Here is a 16,116-nt window from a genome sequence, read left to right on the forward strand (position 1 = left end):
GAGTGTCCTACAGTTCAGTGACTGAATCTCACCCCCTCCCCAACAATGTATCCTTGTGCTTTCTTCCTGGCAAACACTGGTGGCGTAACCAAGGAAAACTCCTTCACAATTCTAGACAACAAGCATTTTGTTTTATGCTGATGCTAGCATGTGAAGAGAGGCAGTTTGCTTGTAGAGCTCTGGACAAGAAATGACCGTCTCTAGTGCATATACCAGTCTCTCACCCCAGATCAGCATAGATCCCTTGCTAATCAACTGAACGTTGCTTACTCCCAGTCTGGCCTTAGAAAAGGTGCACCACAGTTTCTCTCTGCAACAGAATTTCTCCATCATTAGAAGGAACTCTATTGCCTGTTCTATCAAGGAAATCGTATTGCACCACATCTGCTTAGGGTAGGGAAGTAGTAAATTCCTGTTCGGTGGGAACTGTACTCGAGGGTGTGGACAAATTTAGCTGTCATTTGGAGGTTCTGCATTTCTGCACGGTGAGGATAAATACATGAAAAAATGCAAGATGATCTGATTTCTCAGCAATTGGGTTTTCATGCACACAGAGGGCAGACTAGTTGCTAAGTCTTTGCAACCTGGCAGCGGTGTTGAGGATATAAATAAATGTCTGTACAAAGATTTAAGGAGGCAAGCTCCTATCAGTACCATGCATCATTACTTCAAGCCCTTATCAACAATGCAGTATGGATTACACCTGGAGCAGTAAATGTGCCTGTAAAATAGTCAAAGAGAAATGTTTGAAGGCTGTATCATGCTGAAAAAACTCCCTGGAAAACAGCGGGGCTACCCAGACAGACAGACAGACAGACAGAGCAGTGTGTGAAGACCACAGTCTTGTTTTGCATTTAGCTCATTTTAAGTAGAGTTACATCACGTAACACTGCAGTTGGACACTCAAACACTCCCCCGTCAGCTTGACAAACAATCTCCATGGAGCTAGAAGCAAAAAGGTCAATGCCAAGGGGACAGTACCCCATGCCCTCAGTACAGACTTTGATGCTTCTCCCTCTGGCTCTTTCCTCAGAAGATGAAGTTAGTGCATTAAAATCATTCCAAGAACTGGAGACTTTCATTTCCTGCCCCTGTCATAGAGATCAGCTGCTCTGGGAAGAGCTGATATGTCCAAGTAGAGGTTGACAACAGTACAGACCCTGGGTTTCTACAACAACTAGCTGCTACCTTTCATTTATCTATGAAAGGGAGTGCTGTACTTCCACAGAGATGAAGTTATCCCTCCAAAGAGATCCTAACTCTGCAGACACTTATAGACCTGGTCCATATCCTTGAGCTGCAAAACTTCTTACTTTGTGATGCATCTTCCTTACTTTCACATCAAATGACAGTAGTTTCTTGGAGAGTGATTGGTTGGAACAATCCCTGTACTTTTGCTCAGGGATTACTTTTGCTCTGATTACTTTTGAATCAGAATCTGCCTATGAATACTGCTTGGCTACTGTAGTACTTCTTACTATGATAGCATAATAAGGAAGGCTTCCCCAGAAGGTCCCAGGCAGTTGTTTCAGAGCTTTGACTGTTCTTTACAGTTCAAGACAGATTGTCCCAGTTGGGCAATGCCTATAGTATGTACCCCATAATAGGGTGAAGGGGTATTAACATGGAAATAGCAGTGTTGCTGCAAGCAGTGTTAGACTAATAGCATTTGACCAAGATCAGATTTCTCTTAGACTCTGAGGCTCTTGTGCAGCCATAAGCCCAGTCCATACAAAACTCTGCAAGGAGACGAGCAGAGGCAAAGAAGATAACCCACCTAATTTCAAATAGCAAATTCATGATGAAAACATGAATAGATGCCAGCTCTGACTCGCAGGTATTGCTACAGCAAACAGAAAACACAGTTATGGCCTGGAAAGGACCAGAAAATGATGTTGTCAATCCTGAATATCTGATGGCTTCTTGCTCCGACACTTGCTTTTTATTTTGTGTGACCCTGTCATTATTTATAAATTTTAGAGTTTTGGAAAAGTAGATTGATTAATGTTGCATGACAAGTATTTGTATTTTTGGAAGGTGGGAAGTCAAGGGCTATGTGGGTCTGACGACCTATTTAATGTAGTGGTTGCTGTATTAAATATCCACATCTAAAGAGAGGAGTGAGATAACACTGCTGTTGTGCATTCCTGAGTAAGTGGCAGCTGCATCAATTTAGTCCGTGCTGGATACAGTGCATAAAGTTCCTCTGCGTTAACTCAGATAGTTACTTTCTAATGGAAGTGGGAAAGCTGACAAATCTTTTCTTTTTGTAGAGCTTTAAAATCACTAACGGTTTTAATTAGGATTAGCATTTTTTCCAGAGTTCCCTGGTGGTTTAAGGTTGTTCTCCTGGACAGCAGCCATTATTTAGACTTGCAGTCAACAGGCCCACAGCCAGCTCTGCAGCAACCAGCAGAAATAAATGGAGCTTGAAGTGAGAACATTAGGTGTTGAGGTGCTTGTCTGCTCTCTTTCCACCCCGAAACTGCTCAGAGAGAGCTTGGGTGCTGAGACAGAGGCATTTAAGCCTCCAAAGGGGCTCACATGGTATGGGTCATGAATCAGGGGTGCCGACAATGTTCCGTGGTTGGATGCAAGCAAATAAAGTGAAGCAGTTGCAAACGCACTGCAGGTCCCAGCTTCAGTTGAGTTCCTCCTAGCACAATTAACCTCAAAGAGAGTTACAGCCTGGCACACTACCATTGACAAGCTGCCAGGCTTGTGATGTAGCCAACTGCTCAGCTAAGTGTGTGGGCATTTGTTGCCTGTGGGAAAAATAAGGTGAAATTAAGCCATGGTTGAAACAACTTCATTTTACCAAGTCTGCAAAACATCTGCAAACCCGTCCACTTGTGGGCACATTCATAGCTTAGAACATGCCTGATGTGTAGCACTGGAGTTCATGCTGATAAGTCCTTTTTCACCATGCTGAGGATAATCATGGCAGTTACAAGGTGGTGAACCTACGCCTGGCCCATCTTTCTCCTAATTATATCACTGTAAAAGTGATATGTCCTCTAGAACAAAACAAAACCTCTAAAACAAAAAGTCCCATAAAAATTAGGTCAGATTGCTCACATGATAAAATCATTTGGCTTCCTAGTAAATGCCTTATGAGGAAAGACTGGAGGAACTGGGGCTGTTTTGTCTGGGGAAAAGGAGGCTGAGGGGAGACCTTATTGCTCTCTTTCAGTATCTGAAAGGTGCTTACAGTGAGAGCAGGGCTGGTCTCTTCTTACTGGTGACAGGTGAGAGGACAAGGGGAAATGGCCTCAAGTTGTAGGGTGACCTGGAGAACTACAGGCTGGTAAACCTCACCTCTGTACCTGGAAAGATTGTGGAGGAGATCCTCCTAGAAGCTCTGTAAAGTCACATACAAGACAAAGGTGATTTGATACAGCCAGCATGGCTTCACCAAGGGCAGATTTTGCCTGACCAATCTGGTGGCCTTCTATGATGGAATGATGGTTTCAGTGGACAAGGGAAGGGTGACAGATGTCATCTATCTAGGCTTCTGCAAAACCTTTGACATAGTCCTTTACTACATTCTTCTCTCTAAATTGGAGAGGTATGGATTTGAAGGATGTACTGTTCAGTGGATTAGGAATTGGTTGCCTGGATGCAGCCAAAGGGTTGTGATCAGTGGTTCCATGTCAGGGTGGAGGCCGGTTACCAGCTTTAGGTTGTTTAAGGTGATCTTGTTTAAGGTCTTGTTTAGGGTGATCAGCCAGTCCCACTATGCGTGTTTGCAACTAGGTCTGGATGTCTTGTTGCTTCAAAGGCTGAAATATCTGAGAAATGTAAGGGAGGTGCAAACACATAAAAAATCACATAGGAACTAGAAAAGCTTGGGAGATTAAAAGTAGAAATAACTTTCTTTATAGAGCTGCAGGAAGCATGAAATACTGACCCCATTTGAGTCATGTTGCTGTTAATGTTATGAAGGGAGATACTTGAAGATTATGAAATCTCGAGTTGCTATGGAAAAGAGTGCACAGCTGATGTTTCTCACCCATGCTTTTACAGCCCTAAAAAACTTTGCCACAGTTACCATAGCTGACATGAACGACTTCTCTTTACAAGAGCCCAGTGTATTTCTAGCTGATCGTGCATGTGACTCAGCAGACAGAAATGAGGGAACACCATCCCACAGGAATTCCCAGCTCACTATACACTACCACATATTACCACCACAGCTGCAGGAGTCTGAGAGAAAAGGAGGCATTTCCTCTGCTCAGATGTATCTTGCTACCAGGGAACATGTTGATAATGTAACAAACATCTTAATAGCAGCAATTGGGTAAAAAGGCCACTGAGAAAACAGAAATCATGGCTTTGACTGCTTTACCAAAAGAGACCTATTGTTCAGTCAGTCCCAGATCTTGGGTATTCCCTAGCTAATCTGCAGTTTGAGTTGGAGTATTTGTTTAGGCTTTGTTTGCTTTGTTTTCTTTGAATGTTTGTTTATGACTCAGGCTATAACCTGATGAAGTTTTGGGTTTTTGGAGCAGTTAAAATCAGAGGAAGATAAATGTTTACTGAACATAACAGTGCTACATAACATACCCATAGTTCTCCATTAAAAAAGTGTATCTGAGGCAACAGGCAAAAAGTTGAATACACCCTTGACAAAAGACCTGGCTAGACACATCTCTTGCTTCAGGCTTAAGAGGTATTTATTTCTACTTAGTTAGCCTGAGATATATGTATTTTTAGCAGTAGAAGCTAGCTAAGCTATGAAGCAGGCCTTCCAGGGTTAATCCCTGGTCATGTTTCTAGTAAGTATAAGAAAAGAAAAGCTAATTAGCCCAGGAGGAGAATAAAAGTTTTCATAGTACAGGGTTAATCTGCTGACCCAAGGAACAACTTTGTGCAGCCCACCCCAGCACCATGCCCGACAGAGTCCTAATCTGCATGGTTCAGTTCTGCACTGCTAACTGCTTACAGCATGCAGAGCTGGGTGCATTTGGGTAATATCTGTTTATTCATCAAGAGAAGGCTTGACATTTTTTCAGCAGGCTAACAGAAAGCCAAAAGTCAGGCTCTGTCCAGAGGAATTTGTAGTGATTCAAAGGCATCTTCATTCAATACCTGCTTCAGCACAGTGCTAGGTGTGTTTGCTAACAGCTCTCTTCTACTCCAGTCACTGGGGAAAGCAATTAGGAGTCATTTTAGCTTAAAGTGGAGATAATTTAATTTAATAAAAGCTACAGCTTCTAAATGAAGATTTATGACCTTCATTGAAAACAGATGGTGAAGATTTTATCAGAGATAGAAAGGCATAAACACCCACAATGTCCTTGATCAAAGACACAAAACTGTCATGGAATTACTGTAATTTGTGTCCATGAAGGACATTTAGGCTGGTGTTAGTGGCCAAGGGAAAAAAAACAAAACAGAATAAACAAAACAAAAAAACTCACAATGCTTTCAAATAACCACAATTTCCTTATTTTTCCTATCACTCCATGTTCTAGGCAGGTGCCAAAGGAGTCTGAGCTCCTTAACTGAAGAAGACATAAGTCTAAGCCATTAGCCTTTAGTTGTTCTAGTAGGGTTATAACATGACATCCATGCAAGCTGAAACCTCATACTGGTGTCTTGGTATCATAGAATCATGGAATTATTTAGTTTGGAATTGATATTCAAGATTATTAATTCCAACCATCAATTTAACCTGCCAAGTCCTATCTCTGAACCATGTCCTTTATACCACATCCACACGGCTCTTAAATACTTCTAGGGATGAGGACTCCACTATTTCCTTTGTCAGCCTGCTTGACTAATCTCTCTGTGAAGAAATTCCTCCTAATAAGTGATCTAAACATCTCCTCGAGAAACTTTAGACGCTATAATGTATGTGAGAAGTCATTAGTAGATAATAAACTAGAAGGCAAAGATACGGGACTTTCAACAGAAAGAAGCCACCTAACATTTCCGTATCTCATAACTGTGGAGCAAATCACTTAAATTCTTTGCTGAAATACAAGAATTGGTGTTACGACAATAATAATGACTGACTGGTAACAAGAATGATAGAAACTACAGATCAAAGATTTATAAGGATTTAAAATATTTAAAGCATTTAAATAAATGTTTTTTCTAAATTAATATATTAAGCATTTAGTAACTAAATAATAACCTAACAGGCTTAAGTAGTCCAGATAAGTGTACCTATGACTTGTGTAACACTCCATAATTTTTGTTCCAGATTTAAGTGTTTCATATTCCAGTTAGATTAGATCTGATGGGTCGATGGTTGGGTTAGATGATCTTAGAGGTCTTTTTGAACATTAGGGATTCTACAACTCTATGACTGTAGTTTGGACTGATAATATCATGCTGAGAAAAAGACTATTCCCCCAGACATGGTACCATTTCCAAGTCATCTAGTTGGATCCTGGACTGGAACTGGAACTACTCAGTTCAGACAACTGTAGAAACAGAAATGTTCAGACACCAGGCTGAATCCTCCACATTTTTAAGCATTGCCGGTTTTAAGCATTGATAATATGGCCTTCAATTCGATATTTTGACTCATGTCAAGATCTGTGACCTGGGAAAACGTCTGAGATTTGCAGTGAAAGAATCAGATTCTCAAACAGGGCAAAATGACTTTTCTTTCAGAACTCATTGAGTCATAAACCGTTTTTCCAAGGGTTCTGTAGTGGAAAGACAGAATTGTATTCTCTCTGCTAAGATGGACACAGTGATTTGCTAAATGAACTTTTCTGGGAATTCTCCCTAATCTGCCTCTCTTCAAAGTGCACAGCATAGAACTACCCAGCAAAATCTTAATCTGTTCAGTGACTTTTTATGCAGAGTGATGAGGAATCCACCTGGTAAGACGAAGTCTGAAACAAGTTCTCTACAACCTTAAAGTCAACCAGTCTATAACACATGCAAGGACTCACCTGCCTTAGTTTTGTTCCCACCATAGATGCACTGCTGTCAAGGACAAAGACAACGTTCTTTGGCAAGGGAGGTAGATCCATGGGTGCAAAGTAGTGTACAAAGTACCCATTAAGAATCTGCAGAAGGAAAATGAATTTAGGAATGAAAGAAAGATTGTGATTCAGTATTCCAAACACATAATTACTGGCTGAGTGCTCCCGATCTTGCTTTCAATCTGTGTGTGTACATTGGAGAATGAGCTCCCTTCAGTGTCCCTCTTGGTTCTTGTCACCTGTTCATTCACATTTGGGGGCCCAATGGAACTCTCTGCATCTCCTTGCATGGTTGACACTGGTTTTCTTCTAAATACAGTAAGGATATAACATATGCACCCGGGGATCAGAATCACCACATACATGTGGGTACCTGGCCCTATATCCAGATGCATACAGCCTATGTGTTGAAAAACAAATACAAAAAAAGAAACTCAGTGAAGTATGTCCTTTCTTTTAAGTCCATCTTGTGGTTGCAAACTTACTGGATTTATTTTGGATAGCTTTTACAAGCCTTCCCTTGGAAAACATTTGCTAGGATATAGTGGAGTGTGCAAGGCAGTCAGTTCACTTCAGGCATCGCTAGTAAGGTGGAAAAGATCAGCCATGTAAAGTACCTGAACATCTCCGACACTCAGCTCCCGGTTGACATCATATCTGACTATGAAGTCTCCCAGAATGCCATTTCGGGCAATCTTGGTTTGCTCGACAACATTGGGACTGAATGTAACTTTAGCTAAGGTTTTGGTTTGTCCAATCACGGTAGAAGGAGGAGGAGAGACATCACCTGTTGAGATAAAACTATAATAATACAAGTTTTTCCTATTTTCTTACATATATCTAAGCACTGCACAGTGTATTACCATGAAGTTAGGTCTATTAGCACAGTTACGTGCTGAGATTCAAGATTCATCTCATCAGTGATAAAATAGGAACTCAATAACCCCTATCCCAAGACTGTTATCAGGGATAAAAAAGTTTATTCAATATTTCTATGCTCACTGCTTTTTGGGAGTCACTGAACTCAAAGGCCAGATATTCTCCGTATGACTTCTAATTACTTCTTGTGAATAATACACATCCAGCTTCAGACATGTAAGTGATCTTAGTACCAACCAACTCAGTCTACCTAGAATGCAGATCCTATACAAGAGCTCCTTCCAGACAATATATGATTCATTTGACTTGTTCAAACATTTCTTCTAGGATATGAATCATACTGCAGATTTGTCTTTACAGATTATAAAGAGATCTTGAGGTGACTTGTTCAGATATTCTATAAACTTGTGAGGTGGGATTGATATGGCTGATTATAAGTGTCTGTGTAATGTCTGCATCTGAACAAGTCACCTTAGATCCCTTTATGTTCAGCAAAGAGCTGAGAGTATAGTCACTGTAATTTCAGTCTGACTGACTGATCCAACACTTGCTAGTGCAGTCATGCAAACAGCATCCCAGAGATGTAACTCATGCTAATATCTTAGAGCCCTTCTGGAGTCAATGGAGACAGACATGCCTTTCAAAGGGCATCTCAGAGAAAGACAATATCATTTTCTACAGTGATATATGAAGATTGTTTGCTGTCTCTTTGGGTGGTCCTTACTGTCTTTTTGCTATGCACAAGCCTACTAAGTATATCTTTTAGTCCTGTATCCAGTATTTCTCTCCAAGGGTTCCTATAATACTGTCACTGTAATGAGTAGTGGCATTTATCCACCTTTTTAAAGTGCTTTGAGCAGCATTAGAAGAACACAACATGACAGCTGTATGCAAGACTGAACATCATCCACCACACATCCAGATCCCACAGTGATTTACAAAATCGGATACATGCGATTATGTCCATTTAACTAGTGGGAAAATGGAGGCATGAAGCGGTTACATGACTCTCTTGACTTCTCACAGGTTGAAGTTTATAGAAATGACAAGAATAGGGTTCTTGTGCTTTTATAGAATGATTAGGTAAAGCTGTGATGTTTACCCTGAAGCGTTATGTACAATCTAGACTTCTCCAGGCAAAGACATGAAATTAAGAGTCAAATCAATAGCACTCTATGACTTCTTTTCCACATTCATCTGGCTTTTGTTTTATAGCTGTCTTGGGAGTCTGGGAGCATACAAGAGCATGCTACATGGGCAGGAAAGGATTTCCTCTTCAAGACAAATTTCTACACAAAAATGGTTGGAGGATTACGATTTGGAAGCAAACTCATCAGCCAAATTCTTGACAAAAGGAAGGTGAATGGCAGATATTACTCAACTTCAGTAAAGCCAGTAATTAATTCTGCATAATGAGGGTAGATTTAGACTAGATATTAGAAAGAAATACTTTACTGTGAGGGTAGTGAGACACTGAAGAGGTTGCCCAGTGAGAATATGGATGTGCCCTCCCTGGAAACATTCAAGACCAGGCTGGGTGAGGCTTTGAGCAACCTGGTCTAGAGGAAGGAGTCCCTGCCTATAACAGGAGGATTCTAACCAGATGATCTTAAAGGTCCCTTCCATCCAAAATCATTCTATCATTGTATGATACTATGGCTTCTCTGACTAAGCCATTTGTAATTCATACATCCCAAAAGAAACTGATAGTTCTCAGCTAATGCGTATAAATCAATTCAGGACGCAAGAGTCAAATCTTAAAGGCTTATGTTGTGACTGCCCAGAACTTTGACATTTACTCTACAGTCTGTGTACAGTTCAGATTTCTCCAGACAAAGAAAATACATAAATCACTAGATTTTATCTCCCTGGATTTGGTTTTCCTATTATAGCTGCCCTCTCATCTAATGAATCAACATATGCAATATGTTTCTAATACACAATGCATCCAATTTGCTTGTGTTGGCCTTCCTGGATTTTCAGCCTGTCTTCTGACACTTCCAAGGTCCCATTTAAGTGACAGAGTACAGGTTGTTTTTCCTTTTTTTTTCTTTTTCTTTTTTCTTTCCTTTTGGAATAGAATAATAGAAGTCAGCTCTAGAAGACAGGCTATCTAATCTATTCCATGCTCCCAGGCTGAATCTCTTCCTACTTATTTTTATCACATGATCTGGAAATACTACAGACCTCCAATAGTGAAAGCTCAATACCTGCCCTTGCCAGCCCTTGCTAGAAACTCAGTTTTTCACTCTTAGGAAGATATTTTCAATGTCAAATTTACATTTTTATTTCTGTATTACAAACCTGTGATTTTTTTTATTTTTTTTTTTTTATCTTTTCTGTTGACATAGTAAGAATAGTATTTCTTTTCTGCTTGGAGCAGCCTTGTATGTCTTTGAATACAATTACTATGTCATTCTCCAGCTTTCTCTTTTAGGCAGCACTTAGTATCTGAATCACCATCACTCTCTCCTGTTTACTGGCCAAATTCTTTTCAGATAAGTGACTGGGAGGGAAAAATCTATGAAATATTGCAGAGTTCAAGGTATGGATGAGCTCCAAAGACCTACGCTGATCCATGCACGTGTGGAGGTAATTAATAGTCTTTGGAGAAATTTTCCTCCAAATCCAGCTGAAGTAAGTAAAGCAAGTAAAAGCATTTTTCATGTAAAAATATAGTCTCCATGTGATGAAAAGTTAAGCCCAAATTATTTTGGAAACTGGCAGAGTAATGAATAGAACTCAAATGCAAAGTTGTAGCTTTCAAACAACTGTGATAAGAAATAAAAACTTTCCTGCAGTCTAGAGCCTTCATAGAATCATAGAGTGATTAAGTTGGAAAAGATTTCTATGATAAACTAGTCCAACTGACTTTAAAGAGAAATAGAGTCATCTTCAAGCAGCTTGGTGTCTCCCTACCCAAGATGATGGCTGGTTCTCACACCACTGCTCTGGAGGAAAAGGATAAGAACAGTCAGCCCCAATGATGCTGGGTAGGACATCATCCAGAAAATGACTTCACTCTGAGGTCGCCAGAAGTGTCCAGCATCACTGACCTCAACATCTCCTGTTTTGGGCTTTGAATGTAACAGAAGCAAACACCTGCACAAGCCAAAGGATCACGTTCCAAACCTCATATCTCTTATCTTCCTTTGGGAAAAATACAACTCCCAGGTGGAGCTGTCTGTGAAGGAATCACTGACAAAAGAAATATCCTGGAAAGACCTGTCATCACCTTGTCTCTACTCCATATTCAGAGAGGATGTACACAGCACTTTCTTTGGCCAATGCATAACTGACTTTGCATGAATACATGGACAATCTGGAACCAAGTCCAATCATCTCTGTATCTTGGGCTCTGACAACTAAAAATGGGCGGAACTCTTTACTTCTATGTCAACTGCTACAATTTCTGTGCTATGTCCTTAAAAGTAAAAAAAAATGTCATTCACTACACCACATCAAGGGGCATCTTCTGCCAGTAAGTCTTGAAGTTTTTTCTATTCTTTACAGAATGTATAGATACTAGCAGTTTTACTAGGGTCAAAAGTGCAAATTGTGTATGAACATTAAACAGAAAACTGTTTTTCAACTAAGCTTCCTGCATGGGGTACTGACTCTACTGACACCATATAGAAAGCACAACAAATGTAGGACAATAGGTCCATGAAATACGGATCAGCCGTGTCTCAACATTGGACCATCTAAAGGATTGTGTTTTATTTCACATTAGTTTTACTGATGGTCTTGGGTCTTTGCACGTTATATGAACAAGAAGGCTTTGCAGGGACTAATAGCTTAGATTATTTGCTTTCTGGATCAAACTGAAGAGATGAAAATAGATGGAAGTACAGTGGATTTCAAAGTGAAGTACTCCTTGCCTTGAACTTGCCCTCTCTAGGAGCATTCTTGTGCTTCCCACTTACATTCAGGAAGCAGGAAGTTCCTATTGTCTGCTCCAACTGTGGTTGATCTTGTTGGTCAGACAAGGTCACACGCAATAAATCTCTCCAATTTGAAACTTGTTGTCCTTAATACTTTGTAGCACCAATTCTGAATAAGGATTAAGCAAAGGAATGTGAATTTCAGTTGCTTACCCGTTCTGTAACGTCACATCTATCTATATACATTTTGCTGGATAGGGAGGAACTTAGAATCATAGAGCTTGGGCCCATTTTAAAAGTATTGTTTTGAATCTCAAGCACGGTGCCAAGAATTATCAGTGCTAACAGATTGTCATTTGGAGAGCAAGTTACATGATTTTTCCCTGTGTATCATTTACACAAGAATTTCAATGCTGTACTAGACCAATAGTGTTGTCTGCTCTGCTTAGACTATCTCCAACGCTGATCAGTGACAGATGTTTTCCAGGAAACCATATGCCACAATGCACTGTGATACTCCCTGATAGGAGGAAAAGGATTCCTGTCCCTCCTGATGAGGTACGGAGCACTCTTACTACACAATGCATGAATGTACAGCATAGAGACTAATTAGCTGTATGTGGCTTGACCTGAAGTTAGTTCAAGTCACCAGGGGCCTTGACTTCATAGAGTCACAGAATAGAACATCCCAAGTTAGAATGAATCCACAGGGGACATTAAGTCCAACTCCTGGCTCCACACAGGAGTACCCAAATTCAAACCGTATTTCTGAGAGTGTAGTTTAAACACTTATTTCAGTGTTATTTGGATGAAATCAGTAGTACCAGGCCGACTGATCAGTCTTCACTTGGCAGACACAAACGGCTTCACTGATTTCAATGGTATTATGTCAGCTAGAGTAACAGAGGTCAAATCTCACAAGCTTCTACATCCTGCTTCCACGTCAGACTCGCCCTTCTAACTTTACCATTTCTTTTTTGCCAACATGTAGCAGTCACAGTATTCTGTGCTTCTCACTGTTAGTTTACACTAAAAATCATTAATTTATGCTTGATGTTTGGACAAGCCCAAGGATGGTTGGGGTAAGAGTAGACACTTGGAAAGTGGTTTTTCCTCATGGAATTTCCCATGTTCTAAAAAGCAGGATTTCCTATCCTTGTCTTGGCAGAGGTAGATGGAAAAAACAATTCACTTCAACTAAGCAGTTCCCAGTAGATGTAGATGTAGGCAGAGAAGAAGCTGCTCTGATACTGAGCACAAGGCCGGAAGGCCCAGTCTCAAGCTTCTAAAGACAATAGAAAACAGTCCTATTGAAATGAATCAGATCAGCCCTATAGTCAATAATCTTCAAAGTTCTCTGTCTTTATTTTCCGTGTTACCGTCATTTCCCTTATTTTCTGACAATAGTCTGAATCCTGAGCAATGAGACTTTACTGCAGTATTGTGGTTTTGTTTAATGGCTTATTTGGAGCAGGAGGTAAATGAATGAAACAGTTAGTCAAGAATGCCCCAGAGAACTCCCAGCACTGTCAATACAGTTCCTAAGAAATTATTAGGACCTCACAAATAACAAAATCATAGAGCATAAAATCTTGCCTTACCTTCAGCTTTCCCATTGCCTTTATTCTTGCTGTTTCGAAGGGGAGGCACTTCCAGTGAAATGATACCTGAGTTCTCCAGAATGTTCACCTCCACTCGTAACCTCCCTACAAGTTGCTGGGGCCGAATGCTGACCATATACTCATATTTTCCCAATCGCCTTTGCAAGAGCTCTTCATAATGCAATAGGAAGTTGGCTTGCATCTTGCGAGGAATGAAAACAGAGGCTTTGAATGTCTCATAGCCATTTTCTCTGGAAGAAAAGAGGAATATGTCAAACATATACTGCATAGAGCAGGACCAGAAGAAAGACTACCTCTTGATTTCTAACCACAAGGATTTGTAAGACCCATATTTAATTCTTTCATTTGCCCCATTGACTCATTGCTGTACCTTAAGGAAGGTACAATTTTCTCTTCCCTAATATTAGCTGTTTCTCACTACATACTCAGTAGGAAAAAATAGGACTGCAAAGACATCTCCATCTCTGGACACCTCTCTGAAAGGGCTCTTCTCTTCCAGGGATCACAGTGTGGCAGGTTCCATTTTATGTCTGGATTGTCTTTTGTTAAAAGCTCGTTTCATATTTTTTTTACCATACTAGTCACATTATGAATCCACATTGAGTTTGACATCCATAATTCTTATTGTCAAGAAACATCATTTATAGGAAGAACACATTATTTTGGCTGTTTGGAACCTAACACATGAGTTTTTTTTTCTCTCTAGATTTTCTATGAATGACAGAATATAAAGATGCTCATTCTCTTTTCACATCATCTATGATTTCAGATCTCTGTCAGATTTCTCCCTTTCTACAGTTCATCATTTTTCTGAGATGAGAAGCAATGGTCTAGTTATATGTGCTTCATCATGTGCTCACATTGGAGTAGCCTTACTACCACAGGTAACAAGGAGAAATGTGGGATTTTCTAAAGCAGAAGAATCTATTCAGACTTGCAACTCTGAGAGTTATTTAGGGGAACTTGGGCACTTGTCAAATTAGAGGAGAAAAATAGCCTGCAGAGCTGACAAATTGCCTTCAGATGAATGTAGGATTTCAGATTGTTAAAGGGATGAGACTTTCTGTGAGTGCATAGCAAAAAAAGACTACACACAGCCAAGCACAGAGAACAGGGCAAAAAAAAAATGATTACAAAAGGGCACCTGTGCCTCTAACTACTGAATATCTTCGCATTATTGAAGTTGTAACTTACTAAAGGTCAGTGTGCCTTAATTTTACTGCCAGTTATTCAGGAGGTAATATGATTTCTTTCCCTCTCAAGTATATCAGTTTGACATCCTGGACCTCCTTGGAAGTGGAAAAGTTATGTAACAGAGACGGAAAAGGTCACACACAAGTTTATGTTGCTTGGAGCATGGGAATAACACCAGGCAGTGAAGACAACATTTTGTTTAGCTCCTTCCTCTTCCAACAGATCCATACGTGTGTATACCAAAGTAGACAAAAATATGGGCAGAGAATACATTACTCGTCAGAACATAGTTGAATGCATGACACTTGCCTTCCGTTCACAGGGCTTGGAGGTTTCTTCGTCTTTGTTTTGTCATCAGTGCCGTGCTTCTTTTCTTTCCCTGTGACCTCCCCATAATAAGTCTTGTTGCCAATGCTCCTAGAGAGATCAGAGACTGCTATAGTGAGGGACAAAATTGTGGCAGTAATGTCTACCCACAGTAAGGAATCTTAGCATGACCAAACAAAATACATTTTAAAACCATGAGCTTAATTTGTTCCTTAGTAAGTTAAGTGTGAATTGGTTGCCCTTCGCTTGCCCTGCTACCCAGAGAATGACTAGCACGTCCAGCAACAGGTCAGCCCATCTTCTGTTTTGATCTGACTCTTGTCCTCCATTGAGACTGTGAAGAATGTGAAAAAATAAGTAGCTTCTGAGGCACCACAGTCAGAGTTAAGAGACATAAATATGCTGTGCTAGTGTTGTTTAAATCTTAATTGGAAAGGTTTCTGAAGGTCAGAAAAGTTGTTCTGGTCCAAATCTGAGAAAGAGGAGAAGGAAGTTACTAAAGTGCACTCAGATGGGAAATAGAAGAATGCTCTTCCACACGTACAGTGAGAGCTTGAATCTTAGTATCCTGTCCTCCAAGCATTTGTTCTGTTCTGTGAGGCCATGATAAGTCTTGGATGAAGTGTACCATGCATGTGTTTTCCAAATGAAACTATTATAAATGCAAAAAAAGCATTGATACAGTCCAACTGCATCTAGCCAGTTCTTAAAATCTCAGAGACCAGTCTGTGAGATGGAAAAAACATTGTTCACCTAGCTGTCAGAACTACTTACTTACATGGTAAAGTTGGAGATGAAAGCTGCAGCTGGGATCTGCATCTCAAACACTGCTTCTCGTGCCTCAGATCCACTGTTTACCATTGTGCAGGATACCGTGGTGAAAGCATAGCGAGAAATGATTGTGGATTTCACAGAGAATTCAGACATCCGAGGCCTAGTTTCCTGTAGATATCAAAGGTTACCCATTAACAGTGACAGCTAGGGAACTCTCCCCTTCAATTTTACACCAGGTTTAATATTTAATATTCTCAAAGAATGAACCCTTTTACAATGAGTATTTGACTCCCTGTGAGAAACAGACAGCAAACAAGGTGAAGATTGCCTCCAAAATATCAGGTGAGAAGCAAAATTTAAACTAAAGACATGGCAGCACCTTTGTTCATACACGTGGTCAAAAACCACAGTCATTCTCCAGTTCTCAGGAGAGGTCTGGGCAGCACAAGAGCTCTGATTTTGCCAGTATCTATGTTGTGAAATACACTG

At 40.3% G+C, this 16,116-nt stretch overlaps 1 protein-coding gene across 1 annotated transcript in view; it reads right to left on the reverse strand.

Annotated features, from left to right (window-relative positions):
* The window catches only part of ITIH5 (inter-alpha-trypsin inhibitor heavy chain 5), a 42,795-nt gene that overhangs the window by 20,286 nt on the left and 6,393 nt on the right, over positions 1-16,116 (reverse strand). The window contains exons 3-7 of the mRNA XM_015865927.3: positions 15,632-15,795; positions 14,836-14,943; positions 13,312-13,562; positions 7,565-7,734; positions 6,915-7,031 (exon numbers count right to left, since the gene is read on the reverse strand). Of these exons, the coding sequence (XP_015721413.2) occupies positions 6,915-7,031; positions 7,565-7,734; positions 13,312-13,562; positions 14,836-14,943; positions 15,632-15,795 (810 nt within the window). The remainder of the gene's footprint in view (positions 1-6,914; positions 7,032-7,564; positions 7,735-13,311; positions 13,563-14,835; positions 14,944-15,631; positions 15,796-16,116) is intronic.

Source organism: Coturnix japonica, chromosome 1 (assembly GCF_054131305.1).
Source record: "Coturnix japonica strain WE chromosome 1, WE-NBRP24, whole genome shotgun sequence".
In the NCBI taxonomy this organism is placed as follows: Eukaryota; Metazoa; Chordata; class Aves; order Galliformes; family Phasianidae; genus Coturnix; species Coturnix japonica.